The sequence below is a fragment of the Protopterus annectens genome, chromosome 4.part0 (genome assembly GCF_019279795.1).
Source record: "Protopterus annectens isolate FY-2018-M chromosome 4.part0, PAN1.0, whole genome shotgun sequence".
Taxonomy (NCBI): domain Eukaryota; kingdom Metazoa; phylum Chordata; order Ceratodontiformes; family Protopteridae; genus Protopterus; species Protopterus annectens.
Window position 1 is genome coordinate 341,058,479 of NC_056733.1, and position 25,268 is coordinate 341,083,746.

Below are 25,268 nucleotides of genomic sequence, written 5' to 3' on the forward strand. Positions count from 1 at the left end.
CTTCTTCCTCCATCTTTTTAAGAACTTCTTCTGCCTTGTTGGCAAACAGGTGGTCCTACTTTAAGGGAGCATTCAGTAAATTCGCTTTAACATGATCTGGCAAGGATTGCTCCTTAAGCCAAGCATGCCTTTTACGTACAGACCCAGTTACCGCAGCCCTGCAAGATGCCTCTAGTGAATCAAAACCACATTGCAATGTATATTTACCAACTTGTTCAGCAGAATGCATAAAATTCTGTAAATCCTTATTTTCAACACAATCAGGAATCAACATAATTTTCTGTTTAAGCAATCCAATAATATGCAGCTGATACTTCAACATATGAAACTGACAATTCAAGGCCCTAATGGCCAAAGTTGCAGAAGTGTATACCTTCTTACCCCATCTATCCAGCGCCCTGGAGTCTCTATCACAGGGGGTAGGATTTTTGGCAGTAGTAGCTTTAATGCCCTTGGGTCTATGCAAAATGGTTTCAGGATCCGCAGTAGGATTTTTGAAAAGGAATTTGTGAGAGTCAGGAACCCTGTAATATCTATCAGGTTAACTGGAAGCAGGAGGAAGAGAATCAGGGGCCATGCTAGATTCCGAAAAGGCATCATCAACAATGTCCAGTACAGGAGGTATAGCTAAAGGCCTGTGCTAGAGCAGGAGTACGAAATCCCTAAGCCTCTTTTTAGAATCAGAGAAATCCTGACTTTCCCAACAAAAAAAACTCTGAGAGAATGCAAGGTTTCACCAAAAGAGAAATCCTCTTGGGGGGGGGGGGGTGCAGAGGGAATAGAGTCCTCAGTATCAGAATGCTTATAGGTAGATAAGTGTAAATCTTGGTCATCAGAGGAAACAGAAATTTCAGAATCCTGGTCAGAAGTATCATAAGCAAACTCAATCCTAGGTCTCATAGAGGGGGAAGGTTAGCTTCCCCTGATTAAAGTAATAAGGTCTTCGGTCATTCTTATCATTTGTTTTTTAGGCATAGAGGCCTGACCATGCGGTCTGGGTGTCAGTTTTCTAGGCATGGATCGAGTTTTAGGCCTTGAAAAAGAAGATGGCATTGGTTTAATATGCAAGTCAGTAGGCCTGAATACACCCTCAGAAGCCGGTGTCTGCACAGCGGCTCCGGACCCATCCAAGGTACAGACATCCGCAGGTTCCACAGTTGAAGTATCTCACGGCATACCGGACTCCGAATGGGTCTCAGTAGAGGCCTGCGAATCTGAAGTAGCGAGTATCAAGGGCTGTGAAAGCTTCTCACTGAGTACCGGCGAACTGGGTGGCCTGTCTCTGTCTTCAGCTTTTCGTTTTTTCGGAATGTCGGTAGTCGGATGGCTTAACAAAGACCTATCAGGATAATTGAACCGAGCACCAAAAAATTTAGGAGTGCAAATATACAGATGATGGACAGTTCGTGGTTTAAATAAGGCACAAAACCGACAGTGAGGTACGTCATGGTCAGGGCCTAGACAAGGAATACAGTATGAATGAAAATCTTTTGAGGTATTTGCTTTCCACAAGAAATGCAATTATTTACTTTTACTGACATCGGTTTAGAGCAAGAAAAAGTTTCCCCAGAGGGGTACTTGGCTGTTAGTTGAAGACTTTGGTTCTGACATGAAAATTTCAGGAGTCGGCCGACCAGCACTTGCTAACTGCTTCTGCTTCGGGCGCCGCACTGCAAGAAAGACTGATGTAATCATGGCTGCATGTTTTATACCCCGACGACCTGACGTCATGGAAGAAGAGACGGCAGCCAATGTAGGACCCAAGACTTTGTTAATCAGGCCGACTGAGGGCTACTGTAATCAGATAACCCAAATGTAATGACTGCAACAGTGAAACACGAAGAACATCAGGGACTGCACAGGGATTTGGAAAACTGAAAAGACGTGGCTAAGGTTTGAGAATAGAAAGTGCAAACTCTTTCTATGCTAATGGTCCTGAACCACTATAAATTCTAGGTGAAAAACACGTTGCGATGACATCTCAATAGCACTGCCCCATGCTCCAGCCCTGTACACATAAAGGGTAAATACCTACATGTAAGCGGTATTCACAGGAGTTCAAACGTTGTAATAGTGAACCCAAACGTTCGAAATACGAAAATAGCGAAGCCACGGCAGAATGACTTTTTTTTCCCCCAGGGAAAAAATTGGTGGGTTGTTTTTGGGGCTTTGCTATTTCCTCCACTGTGGTGCGATCTCAGAGTTGGTATATTTAAGTATGGGGGGTGTGGGGGCACAGCCCCCCACTTTAAGTTTAAAGTGTAATTTTTTTTTTTTGTCACGGAACAGTGATTTTTTTTCCCTGGGAAAAAAATTGCTGTTGTGTGTTTTCGTTATCAGTGGATTTTGAAGTTTACGGTTCGATACTGCAATGTTTGAACTCCCGCGAGATTGATGTTGTAATATAGATCCCATGTAAGGGGTTTTAAATACAGGGCAATAAGAAGCTGGATGTCTGACAAACACTGTAAGCCTTCATCTCTTTCTTGCCTTTAGGAATGGCTGAATAACAGGCAGAGACCTTTTAAAATTAGTTTATTCTTTCTTTAGTGTATAACCTTTTAAAACATCAGAATTACATCAGAACTACTGGTCTTGTGCTCTCCTTCACTCTGAAGAGCTTTTTCCTCAGAGCGGTAGGTGTTAAAATGTTCAACTCCAAACCTCTTATAATGAAATGAACATAACTACCAAGAAGTACAAGTACAGACTGCTGTATAATGAAAACACCAGCCACAGTCACATTTGCTCTGAATGAGAGAGAACATTTTAATATATATATATATATATATATATATATATATATATATATATATATATATATGGGAAAGGCAATTCTCAATATTACTGTAAGGACTAATGACAAGCAGCATGGATTTTAAATCAAGCATTTCCTATGACAACCTCAAAGGAAAATTACTCTGCTACAAAGTAAGACATTTGTGAATAAAAAAACAACTATGTGACATTTTTAGGAGGTTTTCCCACCTAGGTCATCTCCAAAACTAAAATGAACAGCAAGGTAACAGCAAGACCAGAGATACTAACTCATACATGCAAATACACAAACAAGCAAATAGTCAAAACTTGTATTTTACCTCTCCAAGAACGAATTCCACATCACAGAATTGTCTGTTCTCCCACAACTTTCCATAGTCCTCATGTAAAGTGCATTTTGGGTACCGGGAAAACTAGACACAAATATTAAACAGAATGTTCAATGTGCAGCGGATGCTTACTCAGATTTAAAATTGCACATTGTCGCCAATTTTTTAAATAGAGCTACAACTGAAAAGATAGCACTCTAGATGTTCAAATAATCATTGCTGCAGTAGCCTAAGCAATATGGATTACATCTTGCATAGGATATGACAGCCAGCCAGCTTCTGAAGCTTCAGGGCACCTCCCACTAGCCAATCAGCTAAAGCTGAGATAACTAAAAAGACAGGTTTGGGCACCAGGCTCTTCAGAGCTTTCATGACAACAAAAAGAGGGATACTGATCTCTGAAAAAACAATGTTAGGAACAAAAAAATAAATGCCCAGACTCTGACATAAACAACACATCAGAAAACAAAGGGAGTGGAGGGATGGAGCTGCTATTGCAGCAGTGACTATTCAAACATCTAGTGTTATGTCACATTTACTTACACAACTGTACTGTGTTCATCAAATTAATTACTGATGCAGTAGCCATGACGATATGGGTGTATTACCCTAGCTTAATTCATTTGGGAGGTGGAAAGAGAAGTGTGCAGGAGCACCTGGAGAATGGTACTAGCAAAGTCTGACCTAGATCTAGACAAGGAATCAAGCATGAAATGCCTTGGAAACATATGTAAACAGGACTAAGTTTCTGTTTCTAGAATTCTTGTTCAATTCAAACCTTTCCAAAAAGATATAGATGAAGTCTAAGACCTGGTGGTGTGGGCCTTGACACTGCATGGGATATTTTTTGTGGCAAGTATAACAAAAGGTATGTGCAAGTAGAAAGAGCAGTACATGATTGGGGTACCATCTGATGTGCTTTCTTCACCCTCCTCCCAGACAGGAGAGGCTAGCAGAATGAGGGTTATGAGGGTGGGAGTTTGTACCTGCTCAAACATCTACAATTATGGTTAAGTGTGACACAACTGTACTATGTCCTTTGTAGTCAATGTTGCAGTACTGATTCTTGGGAGGACTCCTAAAGCTACTATTTGGGTGGCAAGTTGTCTGTTGGCCCTTGGGAGAGCAGGTTTTGTGGAATGGCAGGTGCAAGCCCTGCCCTAGCCCTGGAGGCAATGGCTAAATGGTGGTTCTTAGTAAAAGTCTGGAGAGATGTACATGTGGCAGCTTCCAAGACAGCCTGTGTGGGAACACATTTTAGGACGTCAGTGGTGGCTGCACTGTGTCTGATGAAATGTCCCCTGATATGGGTTGGTACTGGCTTACAATGAATAGCATAACAGAAGGTAACGCATTTGGCTATCCATTTAGATAGTCTGTAGATGGGTCTACCTTCTTTTCCTTCTCCAAAGGCTACCAGCAGTTGGTCTACTCTGTTAGAGAATTTTGTCTTATCCAGGTAAAAATATTTGTCAGTGTACATCAGGAAGTGCAAGACCTGCTCTGCCTTATTCTTTGGGTTAGGCAAAAAACACTGGTAAATGAATAGCTTGGATAAAGGAAAGCTCTGACACTGTTTTAGGCATAAAAACAGATCATTTTAAGGATAATCCTGCACATTGGAACACAGCAAAGTGATCCTTGCAAATCAAACCTTGTAGCTCTGAGACCCACTTGGCTGAGGTGATAGCTATGAGTATGGTGGTCTTCCAAGTGAGCATCTTTAAAAGAACAGATGCTGCTGTCTCAAAGGTTGGCAAAGTTAGCTTCTCTAAAACATGGTTCAAATCCCAGGTAGGAACAGTTTTTTTTTTTTGGGGGGGGGGGGGGTTGAAGGTGTAGGACCCCTTTCAGGAAAAGCTTCCTGTTGGGTGGGAACAGAGAGGAGGGGAGCAGAAAAGGCAAGCACAGACAGCTGAAGCATGAACTTTAACACTGGAATACGAGTCCTTGGTGGAATAACCCTGACAGGTATTGTAACAGAAGGTTTATGTCTACCTGTGATGGGTTAATGCTGTAGTTCTTGCACCATAAGGAAAACCTTTTCCACTTCAAGCAAGATTTTCTGGTAGTTGGTTTTCTAGCCTCTTTCAGGACAGAGAGCATTTCTGTAGAATCCTTTGTATTACACAGGGTCAGAAACCAATCCTCCAAGCTGCTGAATGTCTTTAGGTGAGGATGAATGACAGTCTTCTTAGTTAAATGAGCAGGTCTATAACTTGTAGTAGGATAAAAAAAATCTTTGTTTGCTCAGGGTCCAAAGCAGGGGAGAACCAGGGTTGCCTTGGCCAGAAAGGGACTATGAGAATCATACTCCACGTGCAGACCTCACTCCTTTATCAGTACCGTGGGTATCAAGGAAAAGGGTAGGAAGACATAAAGGAAGAGTCCCATCCACTTGGAGAAGGCATCCATTGTCCTTATACCGAACTGTTGGGTTCTTAAGCAAAATCTTATGATTTGTCTGCTCTTGCTGGCAAACAGGTCTATGCTGGGGGGTCCCCCAAAAGATGGACGAGATGCAAGAAGATCTCCCTTGTTAGCATCCATTCTTTGCTGTACAGAATATCCCTGCTCAATTAATATGCTAGGGTGCTGTTCTAGCCTTGAATGTAGGATGCTATCACAGTCAATTGCAATGGTTGCGCCAAGAACCAAATATTTATTGCTAGACTTCAGAGGGGGATATGAGTGAGTTCCCTCTTGTTTGATTAACCACACAACTGTGGTGTTGCCCATATAAATCTGCAGTGTGTCTGGAGATAGATAACTTTGAAAGACTTACATAGATGGAAAGACAGCCAGTAATTCTTTTTGGTTTATGTGAAGTCTCCTTTGGTCTAGGGTCCAGACCCCCTGAAACGTCAAAGGGCTTAAGTGTGTGCCCCACACTACCTAGGAACTGTCTGTGGTGATGGTCTGTCTTGTTGATCCCATAAGTTTTTCAGAAACCATGGAAGTTTCCTTATGTGAAGTTTTGCCAAGGGGATCATTAGGATGCAAGATGTCATTAACCCTAGGGACCCTCAGATATTCCCTTGCTGTGATGGTCTGCTTTGTCAGTAGGCAGAGTAGAAATTCTGTCAGAAAGGCCACCTTGTCTTGGGGCAAGAAGGCTTTCTATTGAACAGATTTTATTAAGGCACGCAGGAAAAGGATTATTGTCTGGGGCTGAAGATGGGACTTCTGAAGACTGAGGTTGAGCCCTACCTTCTGAAAGCAGTCCATGGGCTCTGTCTCATCCAGAGAAAAACTACCATGGAACTTCAACTGTCCTGGTAGGAGTAAATGTGTACTCCTAGTGTTCTGCAGTGTGCTATAACTGGAGCTAGCTATTTGGCGAATACTCTGGTTGCAGTGGGTAAACCAAATAAGGGAAATTAATTGGTAGTGAGAACCTAATGCTAGAAAGTGAAGGTATCGTTTGGGCTCCTTTGCTATAGGAATATGATGATAAGCATCTTTCAAGTCTATTATAACCATGTATACTCCTGGAAAGATCATGGGCAGCAGTTTCTGTAGTGTCAGCATTTTGAACTTGGGAAAGTTTAGGAACTGTTAACTTGGAGAGGTCTAAAACTGGTCTCCAAGTACCTTCCTTTCTTGGTACTAGGAAAAGTCTGGAGTAGAAACTTGGTGCCTCCTCCCCCAGGGGACTGGTTGGAAAGATTCCTTTTGCAAAAGCTCTTGCAGGATGAGTGGAAGAAGAGCTTGCTGGACCTTTGTAGGCTTTGGTATCCCTAAGAAGGGAGTACTCTTTCTGCATCAGATGAAGCAAAGTACAGTTGTGTACACTTAACATAAATGTTAGAGTGTATTCACTGCTGCAGTCCTGACTTGCGGGACGTCATGCCATGAAAGCCCTTGGCCAACCTAACTACAAGAGTAAAAAATCTCCCTTCTGCTAGGCTGGTGGATGTCCTATCCTATGTCAATATGCTTGGTTATAAAGGGAGCCAGCAGACCCCATTATATATATTTTTTTCTTTCTCCCTAGGAAGTAGGAGCCTCCAGGAAGAATAGAGGCAAGGATCTAAGACACAAACCTAAGAAAGGAATGGGCAAGCAAGCAGGGGTGGTTCCCTTGGCTTAGGAAGAAGAAAAAAAGTAGACTACCACAGTAGGTATAGGGGGAAGGAGGGAGGTAAAGAAGACTGCAACAGTGAATTCATGCCAACATCAACATTTAAGTGTAAACAACTGTACTACGTTCTTCATGTTTCACTGTTGCAGTCCTGGTCTGTGGAACGATTCCCAAAGCTGAGGTGAGGGTGCAGGAATATTAGGGAGAGGAAAGTATGCCCTGCAGGATGGCAGTGGCAAATCCTAATCTCGACCTGGAAAAAGCTGATTAAGTGGTAGTGTTTGGTAAATGTATGTATAGATGACTAAGTAGCAGCTTCCAGAATGGCCTACGTAGGGACTCCTTTCAGAAAAGCAGCAGCCCTAGTAGAATGAGTCCTGACAGCTTCAGGTGGCTTTTTACCATGATGGCTATAACAAAAGGAGATACAGTGAGAGATACACTTGGAAATTCTGTCTGGAAACTGGTTTCCCTTCAGAACTAGTGGCAAAGGAAACATAGCTGGTCTGCTTTCCTGTTTTATTTACTTCTGTCAAGATAGTGGTCTACGCACATCCAAGGAATGAAGGATTCTTTCCCCCTGGTTTTGAGGATTGGGAAAGAAGGTGGGTAATTGTATGGCATGATTTAAGGATGTGTCAGTGACCACCTTGGACAGAATAGATGGATTAAGGAGATTGTCTAGATGGAAGATGAAAAATGGTTCCACTGATGTGACACAGCCTGTAACTTAAGAGACCCTTGTAGCTGAGGTGATAGCTAGTCAAATGACAGTCTTCCAAGTTAAAAACTTTAAATCAGGAGAAGCTGCTGGTTCGACGGGAGGAAGGGTAAATTTTTCTAAAACAAATTTGAGGTCCCATGGACGGGTGGGTTGCCTCCTGTGAGGTCTGATGTGGATCACTCTCCTAAGGAACCGTCTTAGAAGAGGGCTAGAAAAGACAGGACGAAGAGCAGGGATGTGGGCTGAAATGGCAGAGGGGTGAATTTTGATGGAAGAATTAGAATAGGCCTTTGCCAACCAGGCTTGCCAGGTAATCTAAAAATGACAGAGATCTTGGCTGAAGGAGGATTGAGGCCTTGCTGTTGCCACCAGATGAAGAAGCTTTTTCTTGTGATGACTGGCAGATGCTATCAGACATTGCAAAGTGGACTGGAAACTAAGGTGCAGAGCTAAGATCTCGGCCCTATGCCTAATAGTCCTAGAATTGAATCACACACAGAAACAACAATTTGGAATGTCGTGATCTGGGCCTAGATAGGTGAACACAGTGAATGGAAGTCTCGGTGTGAGATTTGGTTACCACAGCAGGGACAATTGTTAACCTTATCTGACATGGATTAAAGCAAGAAGAGAGTTTTCCAATGGGGTACTTAGCTTTCAGATTATTTCTCTCTGGTGCAGACCTACCGATACACTGAAATACAGCTTCGGGCTTCAACAGCAAAAAAAGACTGATATCATGGCCCTGTACACCCAAGCGTATTGACATCAGATAGGATGCCCGCCAGCCTAGGAAGAGGAAGCTTTTTACCATGGTAGTTGGGCCAGCCAAGGGCTTTCACAGCAGGAGATCCCACATGTCACGACTGCAACAGTGAAACATGAACATCCTACGATGCTCAATACACCCACAAGTCTGAAGTGATAAGTTTCCACTTGTGCAGAAAGGAAGCCTTCCTCCTAGTGGAATGGAAGGGGGAAGGGGTACAGCGGAGGAGGAAGGAGGCAGCTATGGATAGTCACAGCTTTTTCTTTGGGGGTTAGAATCTTTGGGGCCTCCAGGCCTGTGGCGTTGCTCATGTTGACATCTTCTGGACTGTCTTGATCTTTTAGATTGGAGACACCTCTCCTTTCCTCTTGCCTAGATGGCAAAAGCCAAGATTTGGAAGGGTAATTTCTATTATATGTAAATAAAATTCCTTTACAGTCTGTATTCCTTTCTTGTCCAGTGTCTCAAAAACCTTCTCAGCAGGAGGCCCAAAAAAGGAATTCTTTATCCAATGGAGCATCTAAAGGTTAAGCCTTCATCTGGTCTGAAACTAGCCATGTCCTAAGCCAAGCATGCCTCTTAATGACAGAGCCAGAAGATGCTACCCTGCATGAAGCATCTAATGCATCATAACCATACTTCAAAAGAATGTGTGAAAACCTGTAGTACTACGGTCTCCTGTAGGTCCTTTAGTAGGGACTTTTCTGTACTGCCCTTTGATTTGTCAAGAATTTGTTGTTGCAGGGGCTCAATGTATGGGACTGACAGTTAAGAGCCCTCATAAACAGGGTAGAAAATGTATATCTCTCTTTTCCTCAAACCTGTCTCCCTGTCAATAGATAAAGGATGCCTAGTGGCAGGTTTAGGTGCTTCCTTAGTGGCTTCGGTGGACACTACAGATGGGTCAGCTTGTACGTTCATGTAGAGATGCTTATGAGAGTCAAGCACTCTGTAAAAATGATCAGGCTTCTTTGGTGCAAGGGGCAGGGAGGCTGGGTGAAAGAAGATATCATGAAAAAGCATCATCCAACATCATACAGACTGGAGGGATAGCTAATGGTCCGGGGGTGGGCAGACTTAGAAGCTAGCTAAAATTAATTTGAGCTTGAAAATATTCTTTATTGTCCCACTGAAAAGCCAGCTTCATCCTGTGAAGTGTATCCCCAAAGGACACATCTTCTGGGAGGAGATGCCAACGAAAAGAGTACGTACCTAAATGAAGAATCAGGCCAGGACTGGGGGGTGGTGCTGTTAAGAATATGATAATTCCTCCTCATGCTCAGAACCTGAAGAATAGATTCTTTTAGAAAGGCAATTGGGAGAGGTTGCAGGGGCAGTTTGTGATGCCTGGCTGGGCTCCAAGGACTTCATTAAAGGTATGACCCCCTGGGAAATTGTTAGTAAATCCTGAGTTTTGACTGGGTAGTAGCATCAGATAACTGGGAACTAGGTGAGGTAGACTGATTGTTTTATTTTAGGCTTCCCTTAATAAGGGTGGACTTGGTCCTTGGGTGGATAACTGGGGTGTTGGTCCTGGTAGAAAGCATGTGTTCCTGTAGAAGCATGGAAGAAACACCTTCTCCCTCAGTAGCCAATGTGCAAACACTGAAAGCTGAAGCCTGCTGAGTGACCTCAGACCCAAATGATGCAGAAGTTGGCCAAAGTAAAGCTGAGTGCCCGGCTGCCATGGCAGCCTCCCGAAAGGTCACACCAGTGGGCTTTATGCCTGGATATCGCCAGACATGAAGACTGCAAAAGCATCGCACAAGACAAGTCGGTTGACTTAGTGGCAGAAATGGAAGGATCACCATTGTCTGCCGATTCCTCTTCCTTACCCTTTTATCTTTTCATTTCTTAGCAAAGTAGTGGTTGAAGCTGATGGGGAGGAGAGGCGGCATGGACTTGTGCCAAAGATTCCATATGTGTTGCAAGGACTTCAGCCCTAAACTCAAGTGTTTTAGCTCTAAACTTAAGCACAATCCTGGCAGTTACAAATACTGTGCTGAGGCCTCAAACAAAAGAGACAAAAGGAATGAAAATCGTTATGTGGATTTGCTTCCACACTTGAAGCAGTCATTAACTTTTTTGAACATTAAATCAGGGAAAATAATTCTTTTATCTAACTGTTTGTTGAAAACTCTGAAGAAAAACTGGCCAACAGACTGCGAACATTAGGTAAATGCAGAAGTGCATCTGGCTGTGGAGATGGGGAAAAAAAACTGAAGATGGGGCATACACACTATTCTCTTATACACTGACGTCCAAATGTCAGCCATTGGACATCTGTTGACTAGGGATGATGAAAATACTCTGGACATCAAGCCAGACATGGGCCTGTGTGTGGCAGGAAGACCCAAGGATTAGTACTACAACACTGACTACAAAGAACCTCCTTAGAAATAGAGCTACATATAGCTTTATTTTTTCCTGCAGAACAGCAGCTCCCTGAAATGAAGTGCCTAGCGGACATCCCAGGAACACAATCCCATGTGAATCATTCAAAGAAACTTGTTCTCTTGGAACCCCAACTTGTGTAAGAGATCTTTCTTACAAGTGAGAGATTCCTGACACTTTGAAAAAGGCTCTGCAAAGATGAGCAAGTCATCTAAATATGGAAAAATGTGGATACCCAGTGGCATAGAATGAGTTAAAGCTAGAGCTATACACTTTATGTTACACTTAGTGCAGCTGATAGGCCAAAGGGTAAGGCAGAGAACAGATAATGTGATTCAGACACACAAAACATTAAGAAAAGCTTGAAGGATGTGATAAACATCCTTTAAATTTAGTCTCAAAAGAAAACTTGAATGAGAAAGAGGAGGTAACAGATTGTGGCATGACATTTAGAAATTGGGCACTATCAGATGCAGGTTTAGGAAAGAAAGCTCCTGAACTGGTCTGCAAGCATTTTCTTTCTTTGGTACTAAAAACATTCTTGAACAAAAACCTTTCCCCACCTAGGAAGCAGAAAGTACAGTTGTGTACACTTACCATAAATGTAGATGTTCGAGTGTATTCACTGTTACAGTCATTACATTAGGGTAATCTGCTGGCAGGTTACCCTCAGTCGGCCTGATTAACAAAGTCTTGGGTCCTGTGTCGGTTGCTGTCCCTTCTTCCATGACGTCAGGTCGTCAGGAGTATAAAACATGCAGCCGATGCTATTTTCATCAGTTTTTCTTGCCCCAGATGTCAGATGCCCCCCAAATGGGGAGCAAAATATATATATTTATAAATGCATGTAATTTAGAACACAAAAAATATACCTCCAAATAAAAGCAAATACAACAAAAAGGCTTTTGAGCATAGTAAAAGAAAGAAGAGGTATAAAAAGAGAAAAGTAGGGGGCTGGTGGGTGGGTAACCAGGACTGCAACAGTGAATACACTCGAACATCTACATTTATGGCAAGTGTACACAACTGTACTATGTTCTTAGTGTTTCACTGTTGCAGTCATTACATTTGGGGAGAATCCCAAAGCTATGGTTGGGAGGATGGAATTATACAGCATTAGGGGCAGCTATAAGGCCCTGCAGGACAGCAGTGGCAAAGCCTGCTCTGGATTTAGAGAAGAGAGGTAAATGGTAATGTTTGGTGAATGTATGAACTAAGCTCCAGGTAGCAGCTTCTAGAATGTCTCTGGTAGGAACCCCTATGAGAAAGGCTGTAGAAGTAGATGCAGCCCTGGTGAAATGGGATCTGATCCCCTTGGAGGCAGGTTTACCATGATGCATGTAGCAGAAACGAATACAATGGCTTATCCATTTTGAAATAGTCTGCTTTGAAAAAGCCTTTCCCTATGTCCCTGCAGCAAATGCCACCAGCAGCTGCTCAGATTTTCTTAGAGATTTTGTCCTGTTTAAGTAGAATCTTAGTTGTCTGTGTACATCCAATGAATGCAGAATCCGCTCCCACTTGTTCTGTGGATTTGGGAAAAATGTTGGCAGGTGAATGGTCTGATTAAGAGCCACACTAGATACCACTTTAGGCATGAAGGATGGACTGGTCCTGAGCGACATCCTGTCCGGGTAGAAAATAATAAAAGGCTCCACTGCCATGAGAGCCTGTAGTTCTGAAATTCTTCTAGCTGAAGTGACTGCTAAAAGAAAAGTGGTCTTCCAAGAGAGAAATTTTATGTCTACAGTAGCAGCTGGCTCAAAATGCGGTAGGGTGAGCTTTTCCAACACAAAATTGAGGTCCCATGCTGGAGTTGGTGCTCTCCTGGGAGGTCTTAAATTTTTGGCCCCTCTGAGATACTGCTTTAGCAGGGGATGGGAAAAGAGAGGAGGCTCTGTGTTGTAATGAGCTGAAATGGCAGAGGCATGGATTTTTATGGGAGAAAGATAGGCCCTTGTGAAGCATCGCAGTTAAGTGTTGCAGAATCTGAGGAATATCGGGCATTGCTGTGCTTATTCCTTGTGCCTGGTTCCAAGCATAGAAACTTTTCCATTTATCAGCATAAGATTTTCTAGTACTAGTCCTTCTAGCCTCCAAAATGACATCCGTCACAGGTTTGCTGAGAGCTGTAACTGGTGAAATTAGTTGATTAAACATGCTGCAAGATTCAGAGTTTGGAGCGGAGTGTGCAGAATTTGACAGTTCTGCTGAGACAGTAAATAAGGTGTCTGTGGCAGGTACCACAGAGGAAGGTGTGACATATTGCATAGGAGCGAGTACCAGTGTTGGCGAGGCCAGTCTGGAGCAATCAGAATAATTTTTGTTTTTTCCTGTCTGACTTAGTAATACCTTGGAGAGCAAAGGCAGAGGGAGAAAGGCATAGACTGACAGGTTTTTCCAGCTGAAGGATAGAGTATCCACTTTCCAAGCTTTTTTGTGATGGCTTCTTGTGCAGAATTTGTCCAGTTGATAGTTTGGGGGTGAGGCAAAAAGATCTATGTCCGGGCTCCCCCATTTGCGTATCAACATGCTGAAGATTTGTGGATCTAGTTTCCATTCATTTGGGTCCATAAGATTTCTACTTAGTTGGTCAGCCAGAGTATTTAGCTTTCCTGGCAGGAATTGAGCTTGTAGTTGTATTTGGTAAGTCAAGGTTGTGTTCCACAAGGCCATGACTAGTCTGCAAATGGGGTAGGAATGGGTACCCCCCTGCTTGTTTATGTACCACATGACTGTGGTGTTGTCCATCTTTATCAGTAGTTGTCCTGGATGAAGAAGGTCCTTGAAGGCTGTCAGAGCATTCTGTACAGCTAGCATCTCCTTCTGGTTGATATGCAGGTGCATTTGATTTGGGCTCCATTCGCCCTGAATGCATCTCCCTGCCAGATGCGCCTCCTCAAACATAATCTGATGCGTCTATAGTCAGGGTTTGGTTGGCAGAGGGTGGAATGACCGACAGTCTCTTGTTTTGGTGACAGGCCTCTGCCCATCATAGGAACTCTTGCTGCAGGCACGGAATGATAGGAATCATTGTTTCCAGGCTGTGACAATGTTGACTCCATAAGCTTTTTAGGTACCATTGAAGTTTCCTCATATGCAGTTTTGCATATGGAATTAGTAGAATACAGGAAGCCATAAACCCCAAAGGCCTGCAGAATTTGTCTTGCAGATAACTGGATTTTTGTGGCCATTTGTTTGAAGTAAGTCATCAACTGGATTTGTTTTTCTGGCGTGAGGTAAGTCATCTGGGCAGTTGTATTCAAGCTTGCACCCAGGAATATAATTATCTGACAGGGTACCAGTTGTGATTTCTTTTCGTTTATGGTGTACCCTAGGTAAGTTAGAAGCTTTTTTACAAACACCAGATGCTGTAGAAGAGTGTCCTTGTTTTCTGCCTTAATTAGACAATCGTCCAGATAAGGATAAATTTGAATGTTTCTTTGTCTGCAAAATGCAATTACTGGTGCCAGGCACTTTGTGAAGACCTTGGGTGCAGTAGATAAGCCAAAGGGCAGTGCAGAGAACTGGTAATGCAAATAGCCTGCTTTGAAGCGGAGGTATCTTCTGCAAGATTCCCCAGATTGGGATATGCAGGTAAGCCTCTTTTAAGTCTAGAGTTACCAACCAGGCATCCTTGCCCAGCATAGGCAGTAACTGTTGTAGAGCCAGCATCTTGAATTTTGGAATGTCCAGGAATAAGTTTAGAATGGACAAGTCCAGAATTGGACGCCATGATTTGTCTTTTCTGGGTACCAGGAAAATTCTTGAATAAAAACCTTGTCCCTTTTCCTCTTCTGGTACTGGTTGAATAGCCCCCATATTCATGAGCGACATAACTTACTTCTGGGCCTCTGTCCATGGATTTGGAGGCAGATCTGGCCATCCATTTGGGATTGGCAATGTGTGGAAATGAAATCTGTATCCCTGGGGATACTATATTTAGAACCCACTTGTTGTGGGTAATTAGATGCCAATTTTGTGCATGAAGTGCTAGTTTCCACCCCAAAGGGGCTGCCAAAAGATAAGTGCTTGGAGATGGCAGAGGAAAGTCATTGAGACTGTTTACCGTAGGGAGGTGATTTGCTACTTCCAGATTTGGAGGTGGAGGCACTCCATTGTTTTGTTCTGTAAGTACCTTGTGACTGGAACCTGGAGCCTTTAGAGTGTCTGGGTTTGACCTGTGCGGCTCTGGTGGGTACTAGAAAGGACCAATTCTTAGTAGGCCAGTGCCTACTGAACCTGGGTGGCTGCAATTGTAGGAAATCTTTTACAGTTTGCATAGATTTAGCTTTGTCTTCCATTTTTTTCAAAACTTTTTCTGCCTTATTACCAAACAGACGGTCCTGTTGTAAAGGAGCATTCAACAATTTTGCTTTAACATGATCAGGCAGATTTTGCTCCTTGAGCCAAGCATGCCGTCTGAGCACAGACCCAGTAACAGCAGCCCTGCAAGAGGCCTCCAAGGAATCAAAACCACATTGCAAAGTATGCTTTCCAACTTGTTCAGCTGAATGCAATAAATCCTGTAACTCTATTTTCCACACAGTCAGAAATCAACATAATTTTCTGTTTAAGTAAGCCCATGACATGTTGCTGATATTTAAGCATATGAAATTGACAGTTTAAAGCCCTGATTGCCAAGGTTGCAGACGTGTAAACCTTCTTACCCCATCTATCCAGTGCCCTGGAGTCTATCAGAAGGGGTAGGGTTTTAGCAGTAGAAGCCTTAACACCCTTGGGACCCTGAGAAATGGTTCCAGGGTCAGCAGTAGGGTTTTTAAAAAGGAATTTGTGGGAGTCAGGAACCCTGTAATATCCGTCTGGCTTACTAGGAGCCAGAGGCAGGGAGTCAGGAGCCATGCTGGATTCTGAGAAAACATCATCAACAATGTCTAGAACAGGAGGTATAGTCAAAGGCCTATGCTGAGGAAGAAGAAGAAAATCCCTAAGCCTCTTTTTAGATTCTGAAAAATCCTGACTCTCCCAATGAAAATGTTCCCTTAAGGTATGCAAAGTTTCTCCAAAATAAAAATCCTCAGGAGGAGAAGCAGAAGGGATGGATTCTTCTGCATCAGAGTCCTCATAAGGTGGAATAGATAATTCCTGATCAGAAGAGGAATCAGAAGAAATGGAAACCTGATCTGAAGATTCATAATCAGTGCCTTGCCTAGGCCTCTTAGCAGGAGGGGGTTGGGAACCCCTGATCAAGGTAATTAAATCCTCAGCCATTTTGATCATTTGTTTTTTAGGCATAGGGCCCTGTTCACGTGGCCCATGCTTCAGTTTTTTAGACATAGAAGTTGGTTTTGGCCTAGGTTTTGAAGATGGCGTTGGTTTAATATACAAATCTTTAGGCCTGAAAACACTCTCAGAAGCCGGTGCCTGCTCAGCGGCTCCAGACCCATCTAAGGTAAAGACATCCGCAGATTCAATACCTAAAGTGTCTCGCGGCATACCGGACTCCGAATGGGTCTCAGTAGAGGCCTGCGAATCAAAAGTAGCGGGTATCAGGGTCTGCAAAAGCGCCTCACTAAGTACCGGCGACTGGCTTAGGAGAAGCTTCATCGTCGATTTTGGACCTCGACGGTCTGTCTCTATCTTTTTTCTTTGAGTTTGTTGTGCATTCCGGTAGTCAGATTGCTAACAGACGACATTTCTGGATAGTTAAATCTTGAGCCAAAATATTTAGATGCAAAAATATACCGATGCTTAATAGTGTGTTGGCTACATTTAGCACAAAACCGACAGCAAGGCACGTTGTGGTCAGGGCCTAGGCAAGGAATACAGTACAAATGAAAATCCTTATGAGGTATTTGCTTCACACAAGTAATACAATTAAGTTTTACTGACATCGGTAAGGAGCAAGAAAAAGTTTCCACAATGGGGTACTTAGCTTTAGGTTGAAGACTTCGGTTTTGAAACTCGAAAACGAAAATTTCAGGAGTCGACCAACCAGCACTTGCAAACTGCTTCTGCTTCGGGCACCGTGCGGCAAGAAAGACTGATGAAAATGGCGTTGGCTGCATGTTTTATAGCCCTGACGACCTGACGTCATGGAAGAAGGGACAGCAACTGACGCAGGACTCAAGACTTTGTTAATCAGGCTGACTGAGGGCAACCAGCCAGCAGACTACCATAATGTAATGACTGCAACAGTGAAACACAAAGAACATCTGGTTTCATCATCCTCTGGGACAGCATGTGATGAAGGATGGGTAGAAATAAGAGTCTGGTTTGGTGGATGAGAAATTACCCCCTTGAAAGGAGGAATTTCCTCTCACTATCATATATTTCCCTTGATAAAATGATAGCCAGATGGCAAGATGGCGGCACCTCGTATAGCAGTGGCCTCTCCGCTTCTCGATGTGCACTTTTTGTTTTCACGTTGTACCGTGTAGTCTTTTTTGTGTGGTGACTCCATTTTTGTTGTGAAGTGAGCGGATATCATGGTGGAAATATTGGTGGTGTCGTAATGAGTATTAGTACCTGTTATTACCTGTTTTTCGTATAAAATAGTGTGGTGCAGTGGAAGTTGGGCCTGCAATGGTGATCTGTGCTGAGCGGAGTACGGGAAACAGAATTTCGCTTTGGTTTGGTATGGAATCCTTGAATGCGGCGGCAAGTTATAGTGATGGAAAAGGAGAAGGAGACTGTCTGGATGGTGGAATGTGAAGGTTGGTGTTGTTGGCAGAAAGGAAGGACTAGGTGGTTGCTGTTGATGGTGTGGTCATTCGGGCCTCCAGGTAGGGGTGGTTGGAGGAGGTTGAAAGAAAGACCGCTGAACTGGATGATGCTAGGAATGGTAGAAACTGCAGGTAGCAGTGGCTGGACAGTTATTGGTGGCGAGAGGATGGTTGGATGAAAGGACTGTTTACTTAATTTAGCTGGAGATGCACGAGATGGCGGCGGATGTATCGCATTTGTTATTGCTTCTGATCTTCGGTTGCCTCTTTTCACTGTTGTTGTGTCATTGTTGTTTACTGTTGTATATAGTTTCTGTTCTGCTGTTATGTTATTTGTGCATGAGCTTGGAGAATGTAATTTTGTTCAGCTGTACTTGGTATGGCTGAATGACAACACAGTTTGCTTTGCTTTATTTGTCAAACTATATGTTGCCAAAGAGAAAAGTGAAGATTCAGATATTTTGGAAGGGAAACAGGACTGCCAGAGTAGGGGTGGGTGGGTGGTAACAAGGTCCCTAGAAGAGTCATTCTGACTTGTTGGACTGTTCTTGGGTTTGAGGGTTTCTTGAATTCTTTTTGGAACCCCCTTGCCATTTTTTCATAAACAACCATTTACTTGCATTTTGTAGAGACAGTTTTTATATTTTGTATTTATTTTTGCTAAACTGGATATGGGGGTTACAGAATCCAGTACAAATTTTGCAAAAGAAGGGCTGAAAATCTGAATTCCCTGCATCAGCGTAACCCTTTCAAAACCTCTGTAGCAGAGGAACCAAAAACTAAATCTCCATCCAAAAAGAGAAGTTAAACTCTTTTACTTCATTCTGAGAATGCAGACAGGCAAACCTCCCCAAAACAGTAATAGTGGCCAAAGCTCTAGAAGAATCAGTATCAAACACAAACTGAAAACAATGAGCAGTGACTTGTACAACTGAAGAAAAGCACAGTTGTGTACACTTACCATAAATGTAGATGTTGAGTGTATTCACTGCTGCAGTCATTGCATTTGGGTAATCTGCTGGCAGGTTGCCTTCAGTCGGCCTGATTAACAAAGCCTTGGGTCCTGCATTGGTTGCTGCCCCTTGTTCCATGACGTCAGGTCGTCAGGGGTATAAAACATGCAGCCGAAGCCATTACATCAGTTTTTCTTGCCCCAGATGTCAGGTGCCCCACAAATGGGGAGCAGATAAAATTAAAAACACAAAGATATACCTCCAACCAAAAGCAAATACACCAAAAAGGCTTTTAAGCATAGAAAAAGAAAGTAGAGGTATAGTCAGAGAAAAACAGGGGGCTGGAGGGAGGGTAACCAGGACTGCAAGTGAATACACTCCAACATCTACATTTATGGTAAGTGTACACAACTGTACTATGTTCTTCGTGTTTCACTGTTGCAGTCATTACATTTGGGTAGATTCCCAAAGCTATGGTTGGGAGGAGGAATTTATACAGCATTAGGACCAGCTATAAGGCCCTGCAAGACAGCAGTGGCAAAGCCAGCAATGGATTTAGAGAAAATTGGTAAATGATAATGCTTGGTGAAAGTATGTACAGAACTCCAGGTAGCAGCTTCTAGAATATCCCTGGTAGGAACACCTCTGAGAAAGGCTGCAGAAGTAGCCCTAGCTGGTGGAAATGAGATCTGATCCCCTGGGGGATAGGTTTTCCATGGTGCTTATAGTAGAAATAAATGCAATCGCTTATCCAGTTAGAAATGGTTTGTTTTGAAACAGCCTCCCCCTCTGCCCCAGCAGCAAATGCTACTAGCAATTGTTCAGATTTTCTTCGAAATTTAGTTCTGTCCAAGTAGAATCTAAGTTGTCTGTGCACGTCCAAGGAATGCAGAATCCGTTCCCTTTTGTTCTGTGGATTGGGATAGAAGGTTGGCAAATGAATGGACTGATTAAGAGCCACACTGGAAACCACCTTGGGCATGAAGGATGGATTGGTCCTCAGAGATACCCTGTCCGCATGAAAGATGATGAAAGGCTCCACTGCCATAAGGGCCTGTAATTCAGATATCCTTCTAGCTGAAGTGATTGCTAAGAGGAAAGCCGTTTTCCAAGAAAGAAATTTTAAGTCTGCAGTAGCAGCTGGCTCAAAAGGAGGTAGAGTGAGCTTCTCCAAAACAAAGTTAAGGTCCCAGGCAGGGGTAGGAGCTCTCCTGGGTGGTATCAAGTTATTTGCCCCTCTGAGATGCTGCTTGAGCAGGGGATGAGAAAAGAGGGGTGGTTCTGTGTTATAGTGAGCTGAAATAGCTGAAGCGTGGATTTTAATAAAGGAAAAAGACAGGCCCTTGTGAAGCATCTCAGTTAAGTATTGCAAAATCTGAGGTAAATTGGGCACTGCTGTGCTCATCCCTAAAGATTGGTTCCAGGCACAGAATCTTTTCCATTTGTCAGCATAAGATTTTCTAGTACTAGGTCTTCTCGCCTCCAAGATGACATCCATCACAAGTTTACTGAGGGATGCTAAGGGTGAATTTAAGTGATCAGCCAAGCTGCAAGGTTCAATGTTGGGAGTTGAGGGTGCAGAATTTGGTTCTCCTGCTGAGACAGCAAGGAAGGTGTTTGAGGCAGGTGCCATGGAGATATTTGTGAGACACTGCACAGGAGTGGGTACCAGTGTTGGTGTGGCCAGTCTGGAGCAATCAAAATCATTCTTGGTTTGTCCTGTTTGACTTTTAGCAGGACTTTGGAGAGCAGAGGCACAGGGGGAAAGGCGTAGACTGATAAGTTTTTTCAGCTGAAGGACAGAGCATCCACTTTCTAGGCTTTTTTGTGGGGAGTCCTTGTGCAAAATTTGTCCAACTGGTAGTTCTGGGGGAAGGCAACTAGAACTATGTTTGGGCTCCCCCACTTGCTTGTCAACATGTTGAAAATCCGTGGTTCCAGTTTCAACTCGTGTGGGTCCATGAGATTCCTGCTTAGTCCGTCTGCCAGTATATTCAATTTTCCTGGCAGGAATTAAGCTTGTAGGTGCACTTGGCAGCTCAAGGCCGTGTTCCACAATGCCATGGCTACTCTGCAGAGGGGGTAGGAATGTGTACCCCTCTGCTTGTTTATGTACCACATAACCGTGGTGTTGTCCGTCTTTACCATTAGTTGTCCTGGAAGAATGTAGTCCTTGAAAGCTGTCAGAGCATTCTGTACAGCTAACATTTCTTTCTGATTGATATGTAGGTGCATTTGATTTGGGTTCCATTTGCCCTGAATGCACTTCCCTGCCAGGTGAGCCCCCCCCATGCATAGTCTGATGCATCTGTAGTTAGGGTATGGGTGGCAGGGGATAGTGTGAATGGCAGTCCCTTGTTTTGGTGGCAGGCCTCTGCCCACCATAGGAACTCCAGGCGTAGGCAAGATATGATAGGAATCATTGTTTCCAGGCTGTGACAATGTTGACTCCATAGACTTTTTAAGTACCACTGAAGTTTCCTCATATGCAGTCTTGCATATGGAATTAGAAGAATGCAGGAGACCATGAACCCCAAGGCTTGCAGTATTTGTCTTGCAGATAGCAGGGTTTTTGTGGCCACTTGTTTGAAGTAAGTTACCAAATGAATTTGCTTTTCTGGCATGAGGAAAGCCATCTGGGCAGTTGTACTCAAGCTTGCACCCAGGAATGTAATCTGTTGAGAGGGTACCAGTTGTGATTTCTTTTCGTTTATGGTGTACCCCAGACAAGTTAGAACCCTTTGTACAAATGCCAGAAGACTTATAAGTATGGCCTGGTTTTCTGCCTGAATTAGACAATCGTCCTGGTATGGGTATATTTGAATATTTCTTTGCCTGCAAAATGCAATTACTGGAGCCAGGCACTTTGTGAGACACTGCGCAGGAGCAGCAGACAAGCCAAAGGGCAGTGCAGAAAACTGATAGTGCAAGTAGCCTGCTTTGAAGCGTAGGTATCTTCTGCAAGATTCTCTGATTGGGATATGCAGGGTAAGCTTCTTTTAAATCTAGAGTTGCCAACCAGGCATCTTTGCCTAGCATAGGAAGTAATTGGTGAAGAGTCAGCATCTTGAATTTTGGAATGCCCAGAAAGGTGTTTAGAGCAGACAGGTCTAGAATTGGACGTCATGATTTGACTTTTCTGGGTACCAGGAAAAGCCTGGAATAGAAATTTTGTCCATTTTCCTCTTCTGGTACCGGCTGAATAGCCCCCATGTTTAAGAGGGAAAGTACTTGTTTTTGAGCTTCTGCCCACTGAAATCTGTATCCCTGGGACACTATTTTTGAAACCCATTTGTCCTGGGTTATGAGTTCCCAGTTTTGTGCATGAAGAGCAATCTTTCCCCGCAAAAGAGGCGGCTAAAAGGTAAGTGCTTGGTAATTTTAAAGGAAAGTCATTGAGACTGTTTACCATAGGGGGTGTCTTGTTATTTCCAGATTTGGAAGTGGAGGCCCACAGTTGCTTAGTTCTGAGAGTCCTCTGGGACTGAAACCTGGTGCTTTTGGTGTGTCTGGGTTTGGCTTGACAGGATCTGGAAGGAGCTGGAAAGGACCAACTCTTAGTAGGCCAGTGCCTACTAAATCTAGGAGGCTGCACTTGCAAGAAATCTTTAACAGTTTGCATAGATTTAGCTTTATCTTCCACCTTTTTTAGAACTTCTTCAGCCTTACTGCCAGACAGGTGGTCCTGATTTAAAGGAGCATCCGACAATTTTGCTTTAACATGGTCAGGCAGAGATTGCTCCTTAAGCCAAGCATGCCTTCTCAGCACAGACCCAGTAACAACAGCCCTGCAGGAGGCCTCTAAAGAATCAAAACCACATTGCAAAGTATGTTTTCCAACTTGTTCAGCAGAATGCAATAAATCCTGTAAATCTTTATTTTCCACACAGTCAGAGATCAACATAATTTTCTGTTTAAGCAGTCCAATAATATGCGGTTGATATTTTAACATATGAAATTGGCAGTTTAAAGCCCTGATTGTCAAGGTTGCAGAAGTATAAACCTTTTTACCCCATCTATCCAGCGCCCTGGAGTCTCTATCAGAAGGGGTAGGATTTTTAGCAGCAGAAGCCTTGATGCCCTTGGGCCCCTGAGAAATGGTTTCTGGATCTGCAACAGGATTTTTGAAAAGGAACTTGTGGGACTCAGGAACCCTGTAGTATCTGTCAGGTTTACTAGGAGACGGAGGCAGGGAATCAGGGGCCATACTGGATTCCGAAAACACATCAACAATGTCTAGTACAGGAGGTATAGCCAAGGGCCTATGCTGAGGTAGAAGGAGGAAATCCCCAAGCCTCTTTTTTGATTCAGAAAATTCTTTACTTTCCCAGTGGAAATGCTCACTTAAGGTATGTAAAGTTTCCCCAAAAGATAAGTCCTCGGGGGGAAAAGCAGAGGGAATGGAATCCTCAGCATCAGAATCCTCATAAGTAGGTATGGACAAATCCAGGTCATTAGAAAAATCCTGATTAGAAGATTCATAGTCAAGCTTAGCCCTAGGCCTCTTAGAAGGGGGGGATGACTACCCCTGATTAGAGTAATAAGATCTTCAGCCATTTTGATAATTTGTTTTTTAGGCATAGGGGCCTGAACATGTGGCCTGGGTGTCAGTTATTTAGACATAGATCGAGATTTACGCCTTAGTATAGAAGAAGGAGACGGTTTAATATGCAAGTCTGTAGGCCTGAATACACCCTCAGTAACTGGTGCCTGCACAGCGGCTTCCAGACCCATCCAAGGTAGACACATACGCGGGTTCCATAGGTAAAGTATCTCGTTGCATACTGGACTCCGAATGGGTCTCAGTAGAGGCCTGCGAGTCAGAAGTAGCGGGTATCAGGGGCTGCGAAAGCGTCTCACTGGGTACTGCCAAACTGGCGACTGGCTTAGGAGAAGCACTGTCGGCAGTTTTGGACCTAGATGGCCTGTCTCTGTCTTTATCTTTGCGCTATTTTGGAATCCCGGTAGTCGGATGGCTAACCGATGTCATTTCTGGATAATTAAACCGAGAACTGAAATATTTAGAGGCAAAAATGTACCGACGACGGATAGGGCACTGATTAAGCACAAAACCGACAGCAAGGTACGTCGTGGTCAGGGCCTAGGCAAGGAATACAGTACAAATGAAAATCCTTATGAGGTATTTGCTTTCCACAAGTAATGCAATTAACAACTTTTACCGACATCGGTAAAGAGCAAGAAACAGTTTCCCCAACAGGGTACTTAGCTGGTTCTGAAACTCGAAAACAAAAATTTCAGGAGTCGGCCGACCGGCACATGCGAACTGCTTCTGCTTCGGGCACCGCACGGCAAGAAAGACTGATGTAATAGAGTCGGCTGCATGTTTTATACCCCTGACGAACTGACATCATGGAAGAAGGGACAGCAACCGATGCAGGACCCAAGACTTTGTTAATCAGGCCGACTGAGGGCAACCTGCCGCAGATTACCCAAAGGTAATGACGGCAATAGTGAAAGACAAAGAACATGTAATTTATTTAGAGCAGATTTTCCTTACAAGAAAAGTACAGTTGTGTACACTTACCATAAATGTAGATGTTCGAGTGTATTCACTGTTGCAATACTAACAAATGGGTTATCCGGCTCCCGGTAGCTCTGTCGGTCAGAATACCAAAGGTAAGTAAAAATGCCGTCGGTTGTAAAGGACGTCAGGGAGTCCATTACAAAAGGAGGCAGTCAACGTCACTTTCTCAGTCTTTCTTGCCATAACAGTCAGGAGCCCCCAGAAAATAAGGCTTAAAGCAAAAAACAATTTGACAAATAACATATTAAGTCTGTACATCAGGAAAAAAGAACAGGAGAGAACCACAGAAAGGGGGAAGGAGGGAGGGAAACCAGGACTGCAACAGTGAATACACTCAGACATCTACATTTATGGTAAGTGCACACAACTGTACTATGTTCATCGTGTTTCACTGTTGCAGTCCTAACAAATTGGTTGATTACCAAAGCCCAAGAAAAAACGGGGGAGGAACCAACAGCATCAAGGGTTGGAGATAATGACCTGCAACACAGCAGTGGCAAATCCTGCCCTGGCTCTGGAAAACAGAGGCAAATTATAATGCTTTGTGAAAGTGTGAACAGAAGACCATGTGGCAGCTTTGAAAATGTCTTTAGTAGGGACACCCCTTAGAAAGGCTGCAGAAGTGGAAGTCGCTCTAGTAGAGTGGGTTCTAACCCCTTGAGGTGGACCTTTGCCAAGAAAAGGAATAACAAAAGGTAATGCAATGTGCAATCCACTTAAAAATGGTTTACTTAGAAATAGCCTTACCCTGGGCTCCAGGAGCAAAACTGACCAATAACTGTGCTGATTTCCAAAGGTCCTTAGTCCTGTCCAGGTAAAACCTGAGCTGTCTGTGCACATCAAGAGAATGTAGGATCCTTTCACCTCTATTGCGAGGATTAGGAAAGAAGGTAGGAAGAGGCTGAAAACCACCTTAGGCATAAAGGAGGGATTAGTCCTCAGAGAGACTATCTGCATGCATCAAAGCTTGCAGCTCCGAAACCCTCCTTGCTGAAGTTATAGCCAA

General features: G+C 43.6%; 1 protein-coding gene across 2 annotated transcripts in view; it reads right to left on the reverse strand.

Annotated features, from left to right (window-relative positions):
- Window positions 1-25,268, reverse strand: part of LZTR1 (leucine zipper like transcription regulator 1) — an 830,693-nt gene that overhangs the window by 391,757 nt on the left and 413,668 nt on the right. The window contains exon 11 of one of the 2 annotated variants that reach the window (XM_044068312.1): window positions 3,099-3,191. The exons of the other annotated variant lie outside the window; for it this stretch is intronic. Coding sequence (XP_043924247.1) covers window positions 3,099-3,191 — 93 coding nt within the window. The remainder of the gene's footprint in view (window positions 1-3,098; window positions 3,192-25,268) is intronic. 2 annotated transcript variants of the gene reach the window in all.